This window comes from Bactrocera dorsalis, chromosome 3 (assembly GCF_023373825.1).
Source record: "Bactrocera dorsalis isolate Fly_Bdor chromosome 3, ASM2337382v1, whole genome shotgun sequence".
In the NCBI taxonomy this organism is placed as follows: domain Eukaryota; kingdom Metazoa; phylum Arthropoda; class Insecta; order Diptera; family Tephritidae; genus Bactrocera; species Bactrocera dorsalis.
Window position 1 is genome coordinate 69033272 of NC_064305.1, and position 22875 is coordinate 69056146.

The 22875-nt window shown below is 38.0% G+C and overlaps 1 protein-coding gene and 1 long non-coding RNA gene across 4 annotated transcripts in view; both read right to left on the reverse strand.

Moving 5' to 3' along the window:
• The window catches only part of LOC105228997 (GTP-binding protein Di-Ras2), a 70890-nt gene that overhangs the window by 11189 nt on the left and 36826 nt on the right, over positions 1–22875 (reverse strand). For all 3 annotated transcript variants that reach the window (XM_049453208.1, XM_049453207.1, XM_049453209.1), the window contains exon 4: positions 17948–18111. In XM_049453208.1, the coding sequence (XP_049309165.1) occupies positions 17948–18111 (164 nt within the window). The remainder of the gene's footprint in view (positions 1–17947; positions 18112–22875) is intronic.
• On the reverse strand, positions 3526–4225 carry LOC109579750 (uncharacterized). The gene is made up of 2 exons (XR_002183955.3): positions 3905–4225; positions 3526–3840 (listed from the first exon to the last, which is right to left on the reverse strand). It is a non-coding gene; the product is annotated as an uncharacterized LOC109579750 (long non-coding RNA).

Below are 22875 nucleotides of genomic sequence, written 5' to 3' on the forward strand. Positions count from 1 at the left end.
CTGTAGCGCTTTATACATAGCCGTGAAATTCAAAAGACGAAAAGGCGGAAGGGAGATAACCTAATATATGGGAGCTGGGGTAATTCTTGGACCCATCTCACACATTTTCGACATAAAACTATCAGACATCGAATGTCAAATTTCACTTAATTTTTCTACGATATCTTATATATTTACCGGTGTAAACAGCATACATAAGATCAAGCGGAGGTTTGAAATCCTTTTATGAGGTTAAAAGGTGAGGGAATGTATTAACCTAATTATATCCAGATTTAATATTACAACATTTTCATTAAGATATACCACAGATTGAACATTACATAATATAGAAAGTCAAGCCAAAGTTCGAAAATACTTATAATATATCAGGGTTAGGACAAGTGCTGACCTGATTTCATTGTTGTACCAAAAGTTATCATAAAACATTCAAATTTTGGCCGCGGCTACGTCCGGTGGTTCATGCGTTGAATCCAATTTTCGAAAAGTCGTTCTAGCAATTCGACTGGTAGCTGACGAATGACTCGCGTGATGTTTTGCTCCAAGGCCTGAATCGAAACGGCATTGTCCGCATAGCCTTTAGATTTTACAAATCCTCACAAGAAAAAGGCTAACGGTGTGATATCACACAATCTAAGTGGCCAATCGACCGGCCCATAACGTGAAATTATCTGCTCACCGAAGTGCTCTCTCAATAAATCCATTGAACGATGCGATGTGTGGGACGTAGTGACATCTTGTAGAAACTCGAAACTTGTAGAATGTCGCCGAGATCACGACCTCAATTTCAGGCATCAAATAGTCGGTTATCATGGCACGACAACGGTCGCCATTGACGGTTATGTTCTCACCGTCATGATTTTTGAAGAAATATAGACCGATGATTCCACTGGCCCACAAACCACATTAGGCCGTTGTTTTTTCTGGATGTAATGGCCACACTTGATTCCGTTTCGGTTGCACTTTGTCCCAAATGAGTAAAGTTTGCTTGTTTACATATCCGTTGATACAGAAATGGGCCTCTTCGCTGAACAAAGTTTGGCTCGAAAACGTCGGATCTTCTTTTGAAATTTTTAAGAGCCCATAAAACAAAGTGATGTCGCTTGGGAAGGTTGAGCGTCTAGTTGGATCCCCCGTTGTATACATTGAAGAGTCTCTAACTTACTGGCAAACATAATATTCTCTGTTCGGGGCATAAAAAGTGCAACAATAACACGTAATCAAAAACATTAAGAAATTAGTAGCAAATTTCAAGTCAAATAGCTAAGTAGGGTAACAAAAAGAAACTGTGTAGAATTGCTATAAAACTTAACAAAGCATAAAAATGGTAAATTTCGTCTAATTGCCTGGCATTTTAATTACCCGCCATCTACTATTTACAACTTCCACGCAGCATAAATTTAATGAGGCAACTTTGTCGCAGAAATCAACAGCAACATTAAGTAATTGTTGGAGTAAGCAGCGGCGTGTCAATGCCGCAGACCAAATTAAGTAAAGCATTCAAATTGCAAAAAAAAAAAAAAACAAAACAAAAACAAATATATTTTAATTTTAATGCTTAAAGAAATCTAAAGAATTACGAAAAACGCCGTAAAAGGGATATAAAAGCATATTTATACTTCTAAGGAAGTGTGCGCCTGTGGCGCTTGAATGTAGCTGCAGAGGAAAAAAGCGGAAAATTTATACAAATAAATGCGTAGCAACGTACATATGTACAAGCACAGTAACAAAAATTTGAAACATTTGAGAAAGAATGCTTGAAATACGCCGAAAGCAACGCCGCGAGACCTTGAGCATGCCGAATATTTGCGCTGACGAAGAAAAGGTATAGAAAAGGCATACAAAATGAAAAAAAAAACCAAAACATGAAAAGCAGGAAATTACATAAAGCAATAATCAAAGTAAAATGTACATATTTAGTTAGCAAAACAATAATATTGGAAAATCAAATGACCCACCAAGCAAAACATGAATAAAAAAATTATTACAATATAGCCTCCAACTTTCTTTGAGCAATTACTTGCGTTCTCTTCTCTCGCACTAACCCCTGAGCTAGAAGACCACTCGTCACTCATCAAACTGACGAGCGTGAGTACAACCAATTATAGGGCAATAACTGAAAGATGCCCGTCTGTGCAGAGCAGAGGAAGAGTGACTGCTTGCCGCATTGTCGAAGTCGCTGTTTACTAAGCTTAGTTGACGACTATTCATTTTGCCGAAATACACGGTACGACAAAATATTTGTCGACAGCAAGAGAGCAGGAAAAATCAACTGAGCATCAGCAACTCTGATATAAAGGAAAACTGTCTAAAGTGTCAGAAAGTGAAATTAGTAGTGTTTGGGGTGACGGAGCTTTGGCTAAAAGGTGCTAGTGACGTCACTCTACTTCGAATGGTTGAACTCAACTTAGGATTGAGAGTAAAAGCAAGCCAAATGCTTTCCAAATTTGGTTGCAACAAGCTTTGTTTTATTGTAAATAACGTTTACTTCTGATTATATTATATTTCTTTAAACGGGACTTTTTGAATCTAGAGTCCCCTGGTGACGCCATCTATGCATTAGAATATGCTATCTCTGCTCTCGTGACGACATAAATGACGATCAACATTTGGGCCAATCAAAATCCGTGATCACCGGAAATTCCATCGAAACTGTGCGTGAACTCATCAAACATCAGCCGAAATCATAAATGAAATTCATGAAAATGGAATTGAACATCTCCAAAACATCGATTTATCGCATTTTTACCGAACATTTGGGCTTACGAAAGGTGTGTGCACGATTTGTTCCACACAAATTGACTGACGACCAAAAATTTCTCAGAACCCAACATTCCAAGAACATCATTAAAGAGGTCAAAACCCACATTTAAACCATTAACCACTCCCCGTATTCACCTGATTTGGCACCGTGCGACATCTTCCTTTTCGGAAAAATGCATTTGCCCATGAAAGGAAAGCGTTATGCAGACATAGAGGCCATTCAAAAGGCTTGCACCGGCATACTGGCGGCCATACCGGCCAACGAGCTAAAACACTCCTTCGACATGCGTGCAAAAAGCTGTATTGAAGCAGAAGAAGATTAGTATTTGGAATAAATTAAATTAATTTTGCCGAAAAAACATTTTCTGTTATTTTTTTTTAAAGTCCTGTTTACTTTGGAACGCACCTTGTATTATAGTTACTTGGTAGCAACATGTTGCAAGAGTGAAAATAATAATTTATATATATAAAATAATATATATAGTGGAATATGACAGAATATGTTAATGGTTCGAAAATTTTAATAAAGCGACGCTTACAACATGATGCCTTCATAATCTTCTATCAACTTTACGCGATATCAAAGATAAAGCAATGGAAAAGATATCATATATCAGAAACTTTGTCTTCAACATAAAAACTTCAGACTTTTCAGTACTTATTTAACTTTATTTCTATATAATTTATTTGGAACTTGTATTTTCATGAGTTTATAAACGATTTTCTTTATTATTTCTTGCTACGTAATTTTTTGTTTGTCAGTTGATAATTTTTAAAATCAGAAGTGTCCTCGAGGTGACAACTTTTTGCGGAAATCTCTTTGAATCGACTTGTTTGTGTTTCTTGGTGGCAACTGCATTAATTTTGAAACTCTTTTTCGATTTGCGTCCTTCTGAATATGCGGCCACTGAGCAGCATCTCTCATATTTTTGAACACTCTTTCCTCTAGTGCTGCATTTGGAGTGCCATAGAGGATAACTTCGTCATTTGATGGGTTTGGCATTTGTTCAGCACGGGCGCGATCGCTTTCGGGTTGCATATTAGTGTTTGAGTGAGGTAGACGGTAGATCTTTGTAGTTCCTAAACATTTGCGAAAACAGATAAATAAAATCTGGTTTGTACTAAACATTTTATTTTTACTTACTTGTTTCTTTTCGTGGCAAATTGCATAAAATAAAATTTAAATTATATTTTTCCCCTTATAACAGCGGATCAAAATGTGCGCTTTATTTTAATTTGCCGTTTTGTTTTTCTCGATCAGCTGTTTCTCCTTTTTTCGTTTTTCCTTCTTCCTATTGCCTTTGGTTACGGCATTGCCAACCATTAAAAAAAGGACTAAGGTTTTGGGACGAAGGACTGAACATACCCATTGACAGGTGTTCCCAAATATTTGCTGGTAGAGGCATGGCAGCGAAGCAGCTGAAGTACTAGCTAGTATGCCGCCCATAAACATGCGGAAAGAAGAATTTGGGAGATTATATGAACCATCAGCGCCAATTACAGAAATCAAAAAAAAAAAGAGTGGAGAGAACGAAGAACATAACTATATGGCAGCAACGGTGGCAAAGCTCAACCAAAGGCCAGTGGACCCACAGACTTATACCTGACATCTATATGTAGATAACTAGACAACATGGGACCTGGATTTCCACCTAAGCCAAATATCAAGCGGGCATGGATGCTTCAGAGGCTATCTATATAAATTTCAAAATGACGTCAGTCCGTATTGTCGATGTGTACGGATTCCATAGAAGACTCTAAATACGTGATTTTTCATTGTCCTCGGTTTCGAAAAATAAGGGAAGGAACCTTATCTGGTGATTCCATCTGAGAGTCTTGAGTTGGGAGTTGGTTAGGTCTAGCAGAGTTCCGCACTCCGGCTTTCGATGCTTCTCCTACTATAAAAATAAAAAAAAAACCCGATCGCTTGCCGTGATTTCGTTATTGCATTTGGAGGGGATGGCCATCTGCTCAGAATATGCACCTATGCTTGTCGACGCTTCAGGATTAAAATTTTCTCTGCTACCTTTTTTTCGCATTCGAGATCTAGTCGGTCCATTTGGTTTGAAATAGCATAAAATGTTCGGTTATACTAGAATTTAATATTTACTTATTTATTTGTTAGAGATTATAATTTTCGAATTCTCAAAATTCCATATCCCTAACCAAACGCATACTTCGCTTATTATAATAAATCGATTTATGCAAAACCTTTCATTAATATAAGTGTTTAATTACGTAGGAATATTAATTTAATCCATTAATGCTTTGTTGAGAGCTCTCAGAAACAGTTATACCTAAGTATGTACATAACCGTATGTATTTACACTCATGTAATAAATCATTGCAATTAATAACGCCAAATTGAATCACGAATTAATTTTGCTCAAGCACTTAAAATTAATAGCCAATAAGTTTGTTATTAATTAATTTATGTACGACGCCAATATTTACTTTAAGTTGGAGCGCATGAAATCTGGAAGCGTAGAATTTCAAAAGGTTTCAGTTAATTTACCATTCCACCAGGTTTTCTAACTAATTTAAATGGCTAGATTTGTAGTGACTTTATTAAAAGGGTCCAGAAGCAAATTTGAACTATATTGACGACCATTGGTTTGAGAAAAAACACACAGGTTCCAATTTCAAGCTAGCCTTCACTAGCTATTTGATTGAGTTTCTCCTACTCACCGCCGCAGTATATGCCATATTATATATTTTTATGTAGTTTTCTCGAGAAAATTTTTACTTGATATACGAGAGTGGTTGCTATTGAGGTGCGGAACACACTGCTGCAAAGTGCAGGCTCTTTCAGGAGGTGAGCATTCAACATTGAGCAGAGCGACAATACTAGCGTCGAACTGGCTAATTATGCGAACAAAGCTAGTTAACAGGTGTTTATTCTCACCAGATAGAAGTACTGGCAACTGCAAAGCCGTGGAGCTAATCAAAGGGAGCATTAATTCCCCGCTCACATTAGAGTGAGACCGAGTTGAATTTCCAATGGCATCTAGCACCGGTCGATTATGATCAACGCCATTACAAGATCCATCTGGAGGAGATCTAATAAACTATTTGTTCTTAGCAAATGTCATCAAAGTATTTTGAAGCAGGATGAGGTGGAAAAGTTCAGACACTTTCTCTTTTATTATGCAGATTTTGTAAGACTGAAGTTGAAATATCTTGGCAGTTTTCCTACGACGAACCAGGCGACAGCAAAAACTGATATTAGCCGCCTCAACAAATTTTTCATAGGCACAAAGCGCTTTGTGGTTTGTTAGGGTCTTAAGATCAAATATATAGGCGTCTTAGGTAACTAAACGGCGTTCTAAGGTGTTCAAGTGAGATCCCTGTTAGAATCAACCTCATAAGCCAAATTAACCTAAGCTGGATAGCAAAAAAAAAAAAACAAAAAAAGCTGGAGTAAGCCGATTGTCTCACTAGATCTACTTGTAAAATTCCGAAAATGACAATCATATATTTTATTATTGTTGTTAATATTATTGTTGTCTTAGTATTATAAAATTTTTAGAATTAAGTCACGAATTACCATTCATTCTCTATTTATAAATTTTGGTCTAGATATTATTTATCCGCGCCGTTAGTTCCGCTTTCTCCAGAATGAATGAGGAAGCGAAGCAAATGGGTCTGTTAGTGAACGAGTGCAAGACGACATATCTCCTGTCATCAAGCAAACAGTCGTCGCGACTAGGCTCGCGCGTCACTGCTGACAGTTTTATTTTTGAAGTTGTAGATAATTTCGTCTATTTTAGAACCAGCATTAACATAAACAACAGCGTCAGTCTCGAAATCCCACGCAGAATAACTCTTGCCAATAGGTTCTACTTCGGAATGAGTAGCCAATTGAGAAATAAATAAAGTCCTCTCTCGACGATCAAAAACCAAACTCTATAAGTCACTCATTATTACCGTCCAGCTATATGGTGTAGAGGCATGGTCAATGACAACATCTGATGAGTCGACGTTACGAGTTTTCGAGATAAATATTCTGCGGAAAATTTTTGGTTCTTTGCGTATTGGTCACGGCGAATATCGCATTCGATGGAACGATGAAGGTGGATGAGATATGAGATGACATTGGCTATGCAGGCTAGGTGATGTCGTCCGAATTTACGAAAACACTCCAACTTGGTTTCGAGTTTCATCTTGTTTAGGTGCTTGTGTAGAAGTCGGAGATCCAAAATAAATCGAGAATTGCGAAAATTGTTCACAGAAGTCAAAGATTCTATGATTTGTAATGGAATTCCCATGATTATCTAAGTTATTTGTTGCAAAGAGTGATCCTATAAGATTTTAGTCACATCTAAAGCATTTTATGTACAGATTTTTCTTCACAGAAGTGTGATCAGAGGTTTATCTTTGTCTGCTGCGGATAGCGCTCTATGAGAAATACATCTTTGATGACTGCTGGAAACTTTGCTATTCAGCTCTTTTATCATAATAGTATCATCCTATAATTACAGCGCCATGACCACTTATTGACCCAGAGCTTTATCCTACCAAGAACTTTGGCCTTGGAAATTTTTAAATATTGTAGTCAATAGTGCTTAGGTGCACTCGACAATAATAATAATAACAACAGCTGCTAGATTCCTAGTACACTTCCTGGATTAACTAAACATAATGATGATGTATTTCAGGTCTTAACATAGGAAATCTCTCTAAGATGGTCCTTCCGCGATCAGTTTTTGAACTTTAAATATAAATATGTGTAAATGAGTCTACCATGGCATGATTGTTTCTGCTTTGCATGGATTGATCGCTACAGCCAAGTTGCAGCAATACACTTTAGTCAATTCAAATAGAGGGAGAGGGAGAGAGAGTTTCCACATGGTTACGGGGATTGTGGTGTAGGCTAACCACGCCTCACATGTTTGAGGAATTATATTAATATTTGTGAGCATGAGAATGTGGTTTAGAGATTATATATTTGTATATTTGCAACACTCACCTGCCCACACACAAATAATTACAGACTTATATGTATAATTTACAACGATATATGGGTAGATATGTACGCATGTCTGCATACAAAGAAATGAAGTGCCGCTGGCCGACTCACCGTACACTTCAAATTATTCACGCATGCACACACTCACACCCTCACACATACACATATTGTATATATGTATGCAAGGTCTTGTTATATACACATTGATATGAACATACATATGTAAATATGTTTTAGTTTGAAATGCACTTGAATGCGAGTGGCGAGTAGGTGGTTGTTGCGGCTTCCCTTTGTTTTGCTGCCGGCATTTCGTTGGTCCACAGTGTGCACACATGTCAGTAAAGTAGACAAACAAGTGGACAGATGGACGGACAAACGGACGGATAGACCGCCGTAGGAAGATGGACAGGCGGAAAGACATGTGCGCGGAGCGTTGGTAATAATGCAAGAGCAAAGTGTAGATTAAAGTGCATTGGTCACTTTAGTGCAAGGCAAAAATAAAAAAAAACGTATTACAGCAATACCAACAAACAATACAAATTTTATTACAATAGCAATTATGTGCGATACCGTCAAGCGCCACCTGAGTATGCCATAAAAAATTTCGAGTTTTACGCCGCTTTGTGCTGCGCTGCTGTATTTTTGTTGTTGTTTTTTACCACACTGATTCATTTATTGCTTAATTAACATTTAATTAAAAATTATATAATAATTTCAGGCTATTGTGCGGCGGTTACCTTCATCGTATATGACCTTGCAGTGATTTATTAACGCAAACACATGCTTGTATTTATACATAATACGAGAATAAATAAAAATTGTGTGTTATTTCAATATTTTTGGTCTAGAAAAGAATACAGTGCATTTGGAATATAAGAAGGCAAAAATAAACGAAATTTCGTATAAGATTTTTTTTTGTATGAGATAGAGATAAAAATATAAAAATAAAAAATCAGACCAAAAACTTGGATGTTTGCATTTTTATACTCTCGCAACAAAGTTGCTAAGGAGAGTATTATAGTTTTGTTCACATAACGGTTGTTTGTAAGTCCTAAAACTAAAAGAGTCAGATATAGGGTTATATATACCAAAGTGATCAGGGTGACGAGTAGAGTTGAAATCCGGATGTCTGTCTGTCCGTCTGTCCGTCCGTCCGTGCAAGCTGTAACTTGAGTAAAAATTGAGATATCATGATGAAACTTGGTACACGTATTTCTTGGCTCCATAAGAAGGTTAAGTTCGAAGATGGGCAAAATCGGCCCACTGCCACGCCCACAAAATGGCGGAAACCGAAAACCTATAAAGTGTCATAACTAAGCCATAAATAAAGATATTAAAGTGAAATTTAGCACAAAGGATCGCATTAGGGAGGGGCATATTTGAATCTAATTTTTTTGGAAAATTGGGCGTGGCCCCGCCCCCTACTAAGTTTTTTGTACATATCTCGGAAACTACTATAGCTATGTCAACCAAACTCTATAGAATCGTTTCCTTCAGGCATTTCCATATATAGTTCAAAAATGGAAGAAATCGGATAATAACCACGCCCACCTCCCATACAAAGGTTATGTTGAAAATCACTAAAAGTGCGTTAACCGACTAACAAAAAACGTCAGAAACACTAAATTTTACGGAAGAAATGCCAGAAGGAAGGTGCACCCAGACCTTTTTTAAAAATTGAAAATGGGCGTGGCGTCGCCCACTTATAGACCAAAAACCATATCTCAGGAACTACTCCACCGATTTCAATGAAATTCGGTATATAATATTTTCTTAACACCCTGATGACATGTACAAAATATGGGTGAAATCGGTTCACAACCACGCCTTCTTCCAAAACAACGCTATTTTGAATTCCATCTGATGCCTTCTCTGTAATAATATATACATTAGGAACCAATGATGATAGCGGAATAAAACTTTGCACAAATACGGTATTTGAGCTGAGGTATCCCTTGTGGAAAAATTGTCGTGAGCGGACTATAACTTTTCAAGGTCCCTGATATCGAACACGAAGAACTCAGTGCCTAACCTAACCTAACCTAATTTTTCACCGAAAATATCGGTAAATCTCTCACAATTTATTTCTAATTAATTTTACAGCAAAATAAAAAAATATGTAAATGACGGACAATGAAATCTCGATTATCACTTTATCATGCGAGAGTATAAAATGTTCGGTGACACCCGAACTTAGCCCTTTCTTACTTGTTTTTTATACATTTTCAGGTTATGGGAAAAATGTGTCAATAACAGAGAAGTAGATATTTTCAGTATTTATTTACCTTTTCTTATAACTGCCCGTAAAGTCAGAAATAAATAAAAAACTCTGTTGATATCTCAAATAATAGTAATGAGTATTCCTTAAAACTTCTTTTTGAAAGAGTTTGAGAATGGTTAAACTCGCCCTTGATCACCACCACTTTCCATATAATTCCACTTAAAGTCCAAACAGCAGATTTACTTATATAATGATAGGTCAACCATCGAACAATTCGAACAAGAATGCGTAATAGAATTTTGCTCGAATAATTCTTCAGGTAACAAGGCTATTGTGGAAAAAGAAATAGCTGATGAGATGAGTGCCAACCGTTTGAGTACCAAACCATCTCGTGAAGTCGTTAAAAACGATACACATTGAAATTTCCGAAAGGCCTGCTAGACGGATCACGGCGAGATGGTACGCCCTGAGAGTACGGAGGCAGAAACCGAAAATTTTTTAAATATATGTACTATATATAACATATTGTAGTCGCTCCAAATCAATAAAAAATCAATTTCGATTTTTTTGATAATACATTGTTTTGCATTTTAGGTGACGATTTGTATTTAAAATATGTTACTCATACGCTCCACCATCTAAAGTATACAATGTAGTTCGGAGGGTCGTATGAGTAACCAAATGTAAAGAGAGGATATGAACTGCATTAATCTCCATATTACGTTTTCCATCAGATTTATCTTTATAGATTACAGTTTATGATGTATTTAATAATTTTTATTTTTTTTTTTTTAATTTAAAATTTAAATTTTTTTTTAGCAACAAAAAGCGTATTTGAGTATTTTTGAATTAACAATGCTAGCTATAATGTTTCTGTTATTATTAGGACAAAATGGGACAAACTGTGCTTTTATTGATTTATATGTCTGTAAATGTATTGACTGAGCTTCACAAATAGCCCGATACACTTTTATATTCTTCTTAATTAATTCGTTTCATCTCAATTAACAATTTATAATTTGATTTGAGCGCATTTTCTTTGTCAAGGTGATGGCGAAAGTAATATAATATTTTCAATTAAATACACGTGTTAAAGGTATAAACCCACCTGCGGCCAAGTGACCAAACAATGCAACTGTGTACTTATATTGGTGTATAAGTGGCTCACCGTTCATTTCAAGGTTCATTTGCTTTCAATTGAAAGATTATTATCCCATGCAGCCACTTACATCCAGTAACTGTGGCAACGCTACCTCAACTACTGCACTAACAACGTCTCGACAACAACCGATGACCATATAACAGCGCTTTGTGTGTCAGCTGCTGCATGTTATTGTTACTTATTAGCCAATAAGTCGATTATGTCGGCCCGCGATTGCTTGCTCAGTTTGCCGACAAGTCAGATACGAGCGATTCAGTGAGCGTGTTGCTTTTGCTTGAAGTTCTTAATTAAAAGTATCAAGTGATAAATATATTAAATAAAGTTAGGAGACAAAGCAAAGAGACAAGCCAAGCCCCACACGCAATAAATATCCAATGTGATTATAGCATAAATTGTGTACAATAGTGAGCAATTATGGTAGAGTAACGTGATAGTAGCTAAAGCTGAGAGTTATGAGAAAATATTCTTTCGTTTGTATATATTTATTATATGTGTACATATATGTATCTAGAAGGGGCGTTTAAGTGGAACATTCTTTTTTTAATTAAAGCATAGTTAAAACAAAAGTATTAGCAAACATATTTTCATTTGGAAGTTCTGTTAGGACCTGAGGAACACATCAGTATACTATCCCCGACAATCACACATTACTTGAGTCTGGCAGATCACCAGCATGGCTTCCGCAAAGTATACAGCACTTAGCATCATAGACGCCCAGATAGTTTATGCTCCAAAGCAAAGAGCACTCTGTGAGAGGATAAAGGCAAACACATACTTGAAGGTATTGAATAATTCACGCTCCCTCCAGTGTTGAAGAGGTGGGGTATGTCCGTACTGTTTCGCGGTAAAATCTGCAATTTAAGAAGAATTAAGCAAAGGGTCTCATAGGGTGGTGTTCTCTCCCCGTTACTGTTTAATTTCTAAATTTTGAAATTCCCTCAAACACAAGAGGGAATTTCTATCAACTCGTACACTGATGATTGCTCTGAATTGACGATGGGCAATGGACATGTGTTCAAAAGTAAATGGCTATCTTTCTAACCATTTTCGGTTCTTCTTTGCAAAGAACATAACACTCTCCCCTAAAAAGTCCACGGCATTTTCGCAGAAACCCTCTCTGCAGTCGTCTGCCTGAAACGAAGTCGGTTCCTTGGAATATCCAGAGCTTTTTTCTTGACCACAACGAAGTCAGCGAACAGTGCGCCGACCAGACTTTAGACGCGGCTTACTTTAGATAGGCACTGACCGACATTAACACCTTCAGCTTCTCCCACTTATTGCATGGGGTACTTGGAATCAAATCATCGTACATTGCAGATGACGAGCTAGAGTTCTCTCAACAATATACAGTGACCTTTGCGAAACTTCGTTCTGTATATTGTAGCGATGTGGAGAGGGGGATGGGGTTAGATGTGGGTGGCAACACCGTTGGTACAATAGTCCTAACTTTCAGAGATACCTATCTGACAGATACGGGTGTTTAAGTGGGGCGCGGTATCTTGCTGGTATGGAGATTAGGTGGACTGATGGATGTTTAGATGTTAGCGGTGTGATTTTTACTAGTCGGAATGCCGAAAAGTTAGAGTCGTTTGCGCTTGAATTATTTAGGCGGCGAAGGCGTTCAAGGAATGTGAGTGGGGTGTGTATATGATGTGGGTATGGGGTCCAACCCCCGGTCACCAGTCCATAGCAGTATCGAGGCTCAACTTGTATTAGTTATGACTACGAAGTCTGATGCAGTGGTCAGACCTAATTTTGGTATCACAGAGAGCAGCAGCGATTGGAGTTCGCTCCTATCTGCTTATGAAGATACGTGAAGAATGCGTGAAGAACTGACACTTTGTTAGTTGAATGTAAAGTTGCAATGTAACCGGCTGCCGGGCCCAAAGTATGGTACAAGTTTTAGATGGGCCTCGAACCCTAACATGATGATTAGTATGCCAATTGTACACTGCCAAGTGGTACGGAAAATGTCTGATATTTTCAAGGCGCTGAGCAAGACATTTATTTGATCCTTTGTGCTTTTGAGCGCCATGGGGTAAGACTGTCGTCAGCAAATACTCGTACTCTCGTTAAACACACCGGACCTTGTATACTTTAGCAGGTTAAACTCCTATTCATTCTGAATCGACTTCGACATGCCAAATATATGCCCATCGTGTAATGAGTTCCCGCATGTCTCTAAACACTTCTTTGAATTCCCAGCAAACCCCACGCATCTAACAGCTCTCTCACTATCGTCCAAACCGTTGAAACAGCACGTTTCCTGTGTCTACCGGTAGATGACTTCGATGACAACCAACCGGATCTTTACCGCCCATTCAAGGTTATCTAACAACAATAACATCAGATATTTTTTGACCTTGTGTGACCATATAGGTGAAATGGTTTATGTAGCTTCTTTGCTCGTCAGGAAAACCCAAAGAAACAAGAAATTGATTCGTTATCAAATCCTCAAGTTCCTGACTGCTGTTTGTTTGTTTTTTAAGACTGTTTTTTACAAATGACGGCTTGATGATTGAACATCAAACTAATGACAGATCTGCTAATGTGGAGGTTACTTTAGGTCCTACCTTATCATAAATGAAAAAGAAAGAGAAGAAAAAACAAAAATAATAAATAAAAAATAAATTGAAAAAATCACAAACATTTTGAAGAAGGGATATTTATAAAGGGTCCACATATAAAGTAGTATATGTCTACCATGTCGTATAAGTAATATTTTAAAACCAGTTCATGTTGGTATATTAGCAAATATTCCAAAATAATGTTAATATTTCAACCAAAACCAGCCAATTAAGCTAATTATGTATAAAAATGGTGACTTGCAGAAACCATTTTGAGCTTATTAAAAGAACCGCTAATATTCGCAATTTGAATATTTCGTTTCGTTGAATATTTGCTTGAAATTTAAAATATAATAACAAAAACAATATCGCTTTGTGGCATGTCGCATTTTGTAGCAAGCAATTTCCTGCGACAAATTACTGCTAGCAAGAAATTAAAAGCAACATTCAGCAACCGAATTGCGGTGGCGCTACCCACGGATACCTTATTTAACTGCTGAATAATTGCATTTCTGAATGTATAAATACAGTGGCGGCTGGAGAAGACAGTGTTTTAAAAATATAACTAAAGTAGGTGGGTTATTAATTGAAGAATGTAGGGTAAAATGTGCTATTCGCAACACGATCATCCGTCTTGAGACCCAGCATTTATTACTGGATAATATTGGACCGACCACGTCCCGCGCGTAGTGAAGAAAGTGTAGCAGTCGAAGCTGAGTGTGTACACAAAGACCGTGGAGAATCGACAAGGTCTGGATAGTAAGAACATCTACCAAATATGTATATTTATATATTTTTAAAACACAAGTCAACCTTAAGAGGTCTTTGAAATGTGGTCTATTTGATCTTTGGTGAAATTTTCGTAAATTAATAGAAAAAATAGAGTAAAACTGAACAATTTATTGCCCAAAAAACTTGACAGCAGTATACTGTTATTTGAGAAAAGCAGAGTTGCATTTTAATTCTGATTTATCAAACCACCCCTGTAAATATACATACTTCTACGGTGTGTTAGTAGAGATTGCGTGAGTATTTTACTGGAAATCAGTCATTTTACTGATTCCCAGTAAAACACTCGGCGATATAACAACACCGCCAAATAACCGTACCTGCAGGCTGCATGCAACGGTCCACACAGAGTAAAACACCAAACTAATGAATGGCAAGTTGCAAGTGTAGCAATAAACGCAAACCATAACAACAACAAATTGCAGGTAAATACACGAGCAGCAGTTGAAGAAGAAGCAGAAGCAACGACGCGAGGCAAAATGCGGTGAAATATGGAACCTCAGAGTGCAGTGTAGTGCAAAAGGTGGAAAAGTGCTAAGCCATGACCATGACAGGCGGTGCAAAAGTAAAAAGCGCAAAGAAAATACTGAGAAACGCACGAAAGCAACGACATACTGAACTCCTGCAGCAACTGGAAATGCTATGGCAACCTTTGTAGCTCTTGCGGCGGCACACATCTATGTATGTCGTGGATTTCGGTGCTATAACAGCTCTTGGCGCTGTATTCGCTGCAGTTGAATTTGTGGGGCAACTCTGCAGACGCTGCGGCCATCACACAGGCACCGAAAATATGAAAAACAATAATTAAAGAGAAAAGTGAAAGAGGGGGAAACAGAAGCGCGAGAGTTGAAAGGAATACCAGAGACCTACGCGACGAACGGAGGCTACGGGGCAGATTGTGTCGCTGTGACAGCGGCGAATGCTTTACCAAACGGTGTAAATGATTGAGTTTTACCGTCCGGTTGGTGCCTGCTGGTGCTTGGTTAAGCGATGCGAGTTGTACATATGAATAAAGGTGAAAACATCATGTAAATGCTTCTATCTTCAGATGAAGTATAGTGCAGGGCGAAAATACATTGGTCTTATGTATGAGAGAGGGTTTAATTAATCGCTGGGAATCCAATTTTTGTTCCTATGAGGTGTGTTCAAAAAATAACTGTAACAATGCCATAGCCTTCAAATGCCAGCAATGGCATCGTGTGACTTTTTCCTATTCTTAAAAATAAAAAGAACTTGAAAGGGGCATGTAACCGGCCAGTGGTTTTCATCCAAATTTTGAATATATTTCGTTAACTGAAAAAGTCTCCAATGCAAGCATTTGACTCCGATCGTTCAGTTTGTATGGCAGCTATATGTTACAGTGGTCTGATATCGGCAGTTCCGACAAATGAGCAGCTCCTTGAAGAGAAAATGACGTTTGTAAAATTTCAAAACGGTATCTTAAAAACTGGAGAGACTAGTTCGTATATATACCGGCAGACGGACAGACGGAGAGACAGACAGACAGACGGTCATGACTAAATCGACTCAGCTCAACATACTGATCATTTAAATATATACTTAATAGGGTCCCCGACGCTTCCTTCTGAGTGTTACAAACTTCGTGACAAACTTAAGGGGTCAGTAGGATAATCTGGCCTGTTTTTTGACATTTTTTTTTTCATTGAAATTTTTATTCTACAATAGAACATTTTTCACATATCATGAGGTATATCGTGGAGTGTATAAACAAATTTTCTCGGAATTCTTTGATGTCATCTGTCAGAGAAATGGCTGGGTGAATAAGATGCGTTTTTTCACTGGCGGACACGATTTCTCATGTTTGGATCGTCTGAAATAGTGGGAAACAGTGAAAAAGTGTGTGCACTCCAAGCTCTCCGAACGTCGAGTGGTATTATTATCTTAGGGCCTTTTCGAAACCTTCCAATGGTAAAGTGGGTTTCTATATTAATTCTAAGGGCATAAGAGAACAGAAAATGCAAAAAAAATATACCCTGTTCAGAATATAAAATATAATCTTGTAAGGCTTAGGGGAACCTGTATCCAGTTTCCCATATTTTTGGCATTTTCAATTCAAATTCATAGTGAGGACACCTCAAATATTCCATAGACCTCTGACCACATTAGTCGTCAATAATTAGTCTTTGTTGAAATTTAATTTATTTATATAATTTAGATAGATATATTGAGTTGGATGCTTTTAATGAGATCAATAAAAAATTGTTGATTGAAAGAGTGGTGAGAATTTAATTTAATTTGCGGCTTCATAAGCTTTACTCCAAACGCGTAACAATACAAGGAGTATTCCAAAGTAAACAGGACTTTTTGAATCTGACGAACTTGGTGGCGCCATCTATATGTCGACTGGTGCGTTAGAATCTGCTATCTTTATCGACTGTCCGTAGCAAAATGCACGAGTGGTTTGAACGTTTTCAAAGTGGTCGGGAGGACATAAATGGCGATCAACATGTCGGCCAATCAAATCCGTGATTCCCAGACATTCCATCGAAACTATGCGTGGATTTATCAAAAATCAGCCGAAATCATCATTCGAACTTCATGGAAATGGAATTTGAAATCTCCAAAACATCGATTTATCGCATTTTGCCGGAACATTTAGGCTTACGAAAGGTGTGTACACGGGTTGTTCCGCGCAAATTGACTGACGACCAAAAATTGCTCAGAATCCAACATTCGAAGGACGCTTATGACCGATTATTTGACCAAAAATCACATTTTAACCATTAACCATTCCCCATATTCACCTGATATGGCACCGTGCGACTTCTTCCTTTTCGGAAAAATGCATTTGCCCATGTGAGGAAATCGCTTTGCAGGCATAGAGGCCATTCAAAAGGCTTGCACCGGCATACTGGCGGCCATACCGGCCAACGAGCTAAAACTCCCGTTCGACATGCTTTTGGACCGTGCAAAAAGCTGTATTGAAGCAGAAGGAGACTATTTTGAATAAAATAAATTGATTTTGCCAAAAAAAACATTTGTTATGTTTTTTTTTAAGTCCTGTTTACTGTAGAACGCACCTTGTATTAATATTATAGCAACGCCAAAGCAGCAAAAGTGAAATATCAGCAATTGGAAGTAGAATGTAAGGCAAACGAAGGTCCAAGACCGCGTTGTAAGATGACACGCTGAGCGTAAAAGGAAGCATAATTTACTTAAAGAACGAAAGCACACGGTTCCAATTAAGTAGTTGCTTGTTGCTACTGGTCCGCCGCACTCACTTGCAATTACACAACGGGACATTGAGGCCGTCTAGGTCGCCGAGCAAGCGACGAATGCGTGCCACTTGCAATTGAATTTCATTTTACTAATCTTCGTTTAATTTTCTTCTTGTGTCTTTTGTGGCCTTCTTCTTTCCCCCATTACCACCACTTCTACTGGTGGTGTTCGACTGTCTGCGCTAAGCATGTTCTCTTTGTTTGTGCTGTGTAAATTTGGCTATGCGTGAGAGTACTTACTTCTACTTGACGATGCGCTGACATATGCCGAAGAGCGTCGCTTGAGTCCACTTGTGCCATCATTATTGCTTCCGACGGGCAGAAATCGCGATAGTGACAGCAACGTTTTGAAGAGGTCAGTCACGTTTTGATCCTCCTTGGCGGAGCACTCCAGCACTTTCGCTCTGCAAGTGAAAAAATAATGTAACTGATTAACAAATGGTGGGGTTTAAAGAGGACAGTCCTCACGAGTATACAAATAAAATATTTTTATTGACATAAAAGAGTTAATAACAAGAAAAAATGTTAATGTTAGATTGTCTTGCTGATCATTTATACATACATTTATTTTCAATGTTTTTCTCTGGGCTTACCATCTTCAGGAGAAACTTAATATACCGTTTGCAAGGTAAATAATAATACTATAACGATAATAAAATGAAACTTATGATAATCTCACACACATTAAGAGCATGTTTTCATACATAGTAGATTCCTGGATCTCTTCTAGGCAGTAATTTTTCCTACGAATAGCCAACTCCTGCGCGTTCTGAAGATTTCGACTATAATTTGCCATTCGCAGGATGCTCGGTTTTGCTCCGACTTCCACTTATTGTATGCATGTATGTATGCATAATTGAAATTCGAACTGATTGATACCTAATATTATATATTAATGAGTTTAAAGTGAACCTGAGGCATTAAGTATCTGTTGGTAGACTACGGCTTTCTGAAACCATAAACTGTTATTGATCATATACTAATATGATTCCGAAGTAGTTATTCCTGCAAGTAATTTTTCGACAGAGGTGTAAAAATCAGTACATAACATGGGTAAAATATAATATTGCAATATTATCGGAAACCTTCATCTCCTTAATATCTCAGAGATTGTTCTGCCGACTACTACAATTTTGTGTTTTTTAATGTTTATCGAAAATTCTGACGGTATCTTGGATCCATTCCTGGATACTCGTATGTTCCTACTAATTGATTTTGCTTTTTCTGTTTTGACTAAAGTTATCTAGTTTTCTACCACCAGTTATGCCCTCGGAAGGTCCTTCTGGTTCGGGGTAAATCGGAAAAAGTCTAGAGATCTCTTTGCTCTCAGGAAGGTTCACCTTTCAATTGTTATGGGAGTTCTAAATGGACAACAATCTGAGTGAGATCCTTCCACTACACCGAGGCATCAGCTATCTAATCTAACCAAAGAATCTGGCATATTTTGATCAAGAGATGTTATCGGTGTCTGTGGTCTGTGAGCTAATGTATTTGTAAGTTGGATGCACTGTGCACATGCTGTATTGCCCAAAATCTCTAGCAAAAGCAGATAGATACAAGTATAAACTTATTGAAGTTTTGCACTGTGACCTTTGGACTAATGTAGTCCAGCACTCTGAAACATTCCAAGAGTTTGCTGGGCGAGATGGAAGTGACGTCATCCTTGTCCACGTAGATGAATCAAAGGGACTTGCGCCTGCTTCTTGCCTGCTGGGCAATCTAGAATCAGGTGCTATGCATTTTTCGGTTCCATGTCGTAAAACCGCCTGTTTGCGGAAGAGACTGTGCTCAAGTTGGACAAATGTTTCTTGAGCTTGCAGTGTCTACAATTCCTGAATATAGCGTTACACTGGTTGCGATAGTTGCGTTGGAGGTTGATTTCTGCGCACTGACTTATTGTACTTCTGCTTGAAAGGTGCTTAGAAAAAATCCCATTGGTATGGATGGTTTGGTGTGCGGTCCTGCAATGCCTGCTCCAATGCCTTCCGGTATTTTCGAGCCGTGAGTGGAATTACTCCACTACGTCTTACTGCCGAGAGTAACTTTAAAGTTCTTTGTGAAGTTTACCCTCTTCGTAACGCTGTGGTGTGCCTACCCTCAAGACCTTCATTTTTTTAGACGACATTATTTTCCCTTTGCCAAATTCCTCTGCTGCCATAAGCAACATACTTAGTATACTTCACTGCCTCTTTGATCACTAGATAAAGCAGTATGAGTTCCATCATGACTTCAAGTGCTGCGGTTGGGCAGGTACGCATTGGAAGCCTTGTGAAATTTCACATGCCTATTTCTAATTGCCTTGCCTTGCATTGTCTGTCTAAAAATCAACTATCGACTAAAACTCGGAATATTTATTTACAATTAATGTGTGCTTCATACATATGCAGTTCCGTGCCGTCATTGTCGGCCTTCAAAACTACACAACCGTCAATCGAAAACTGGCGATTATTATTTGGTGCGCCTAAAAGCGGGCCAGCGGAAATGAACAAAAGTGAAACGAAGCAGCACCGCTTATGGAATCACTCATGCATTCACCGACAACTATGGCGTTTGTTGTTAATCCCGCTGTCCTTGCGTCATTGCGCCAATGCACTACATACAAACAGTTACACATATATGGACGTTTATATAGATATAGAGAGACAAAAGTCTAGCTGGTACCAACGGTGTTTATCTCTTACCAAACAGCTGTGGCATATGTTAGTGTTGAGGATTTAAAGTGAGTTGTTTACTTTTTGTTGTTAACATTATATTTATTTTTCATAGCACATCCGCTTTGTAGCTTATTGCGGAATATCCGTTAAAGTTGTTTTATGCCACACGCTATTTTTGCGATTTTTTTGTGATGATATTCGCGTCAAAATCCAGCTTAGCAGCGTAGCAATTGTAAATTTATCACGAATAGCATGCATTTAAATTGTATTTTTAATAATAATAATAAAGTACTGCAATCTAGTATAACTACAAATTAAGGTTATGAATATGGTATTTCCAATGCAGCGGTTCCACCTACAAACAGCTCAACCTTTACCCACTCTGGAGCCATTTATAGTTAGGTTGCATGCTCATTTCACCCACTGTGCAAACAAATCAGTGCTGCCAAGTTTTGCCATTTCAACGCTCTTCGCACTTGTTTCGATAACTTCTTCAAATATTTTTGGTAATTACATTTCAAGTAAGGTATACCATTCACTAATTGGTGGCAGCAGTCGGTGCGTTAGCTCGTGCCACTTATGTGTGAGTATGTATGCTGCGTACTGTCGACGCAATCATTGAAAACAATTTAAGTACTTAAGTGACTGCTTAAGGCTGCTGGCAACTAACTGTTTCAGTTTGCTAAATTGGCAACTGGCAGCCACTTCAGGCAGTGAATAACACCGAAATGGGTAGGCATTAACCAGACGCACCCGCAGGCACACATATACATATGCATACAATACAAATGCCGTCATTAAATTGATTGAGGGGGCAATGAGGGAGTTGAGTGCCGACTTACGTATACAAAGTCAGTGCACAAATACTCTTACTAACGTACACTTATAGGGAAAATAAAGTCAATGAAGGTGATTTCAAATTCGGAATTCAGTTTACCTTTATTTACTGATCATAAAGTGCATAATTGCTATGAAATATTCCGAGAATTCAAAGATTACCTGAGGTCTAAAAATATTATTGTATTATTACGGGCGATCCAAGGAGGCATTTTTCTATAGCCTCGTTTTGACAGATCACGCCTGAGTCATGTCAAGCTGTCATGTTATTTTTATCCAGTAAGTTTTGCTCTTGAAATAATGAAAATTCACGTTCTATAAAGTCTACATAATCGGTCAACACCACCCTCCCATCTTGAGACACAGCATTCATTATTGGACAATATTCGATCGAATAGACCACATTCAGCACGCAGTGAAGAAACTATAGCAGCAGTAGCTGAGAGTGTACACGAAGACGTTGAGAGTCGTTTCGGCGCCGTTCCCAACTTCTCGGACTGACGTATGTTGGAAGCGTACAAAATACAGCTTCAGTTCTTGGAAACCACTCGATCATCTCAAGCGACATAGCCTCGCTCAATGGGCTCTTGAAATGTTCCAAGAAGTTCTGACTTTTTCGAGTAAAATTTTGCTCAGCGAAGAGGCCCATTTTTGGCTCAATGTGTACGTATAAAAGCAAAATTTACGCATTTGGGACAAAGAGTAACCGTCAAAGGCTTCTAAAACTGCCTGAATTGAAACTCGGGATCTCAGCGTCATTTGGGCAACATTTTGGCGACATTTCCCACATATCGTATAAATCGATTTATATATTGAGAGAAAACTTCGGTGCGCGGATAATTTCACGTTTTGGGCCGGTCGATTGACTGCCAAGATTGAGTGATATCACATGGTTAGACTTTTGGACATTAGGGATATATAAAGTTTAAAGTCCATGACGGCAATTCGGCTTCAATTTAGCCTTGGAGCGAAACTTCACGCGTGTCATTCGCCAGTTAGTATTTGAAATGCTCGAACGAGTTATCGAAAATTGGACTCAACGGATAGAATGATGGATCTGAAACGTAGCCGCGGACAACATTGTATAGAGAAAGTCTTCAAAAAATAACTGCCAAAGAATGTTCTTTCGAATGATAATGAACATTCCCTATAAATTTTGAAGTTTCTGTATTTTTTCTTTAAGAAAGTGAAGAACCTGGAAATGGATCATCCTTTATACCAAAATATCAGATTTAAGGAAGATAAGGGAATGCATAGAAGCAGTGTCAATTACCGATGGATGAGTAAAATTATTGAACTTAATTGAGGAGCGCTTTCGGTCGCATTGAGTTAAAAGATTTCGACAGAGAACAATGTATAAGAGCTAAGCCTAAGTAAATTTGGAATATACTTGTTCAAGATCGTCATAGCCAAACGTATTAAGATTCACAAGAAAAATATTACAGAGCTTGGTGGGGAAAATTGGAAATTCAGTAAGAAGGCATTTCAGCACCTCTGTCTCAACAATTTTTTTAGAGGATTTGAGCGCTTTGTTAGCCCGGTCGATGAATAGAGACAGTCTTTAAACTTTACTTTCCGATTGGTCTTTGACATCGGACGTTACAAATCATCTGTTAGAAAAAGATTGATGCGCTGGTGTTTAAGGTAACATAACCGCAACGAACACTTTGCGAAACA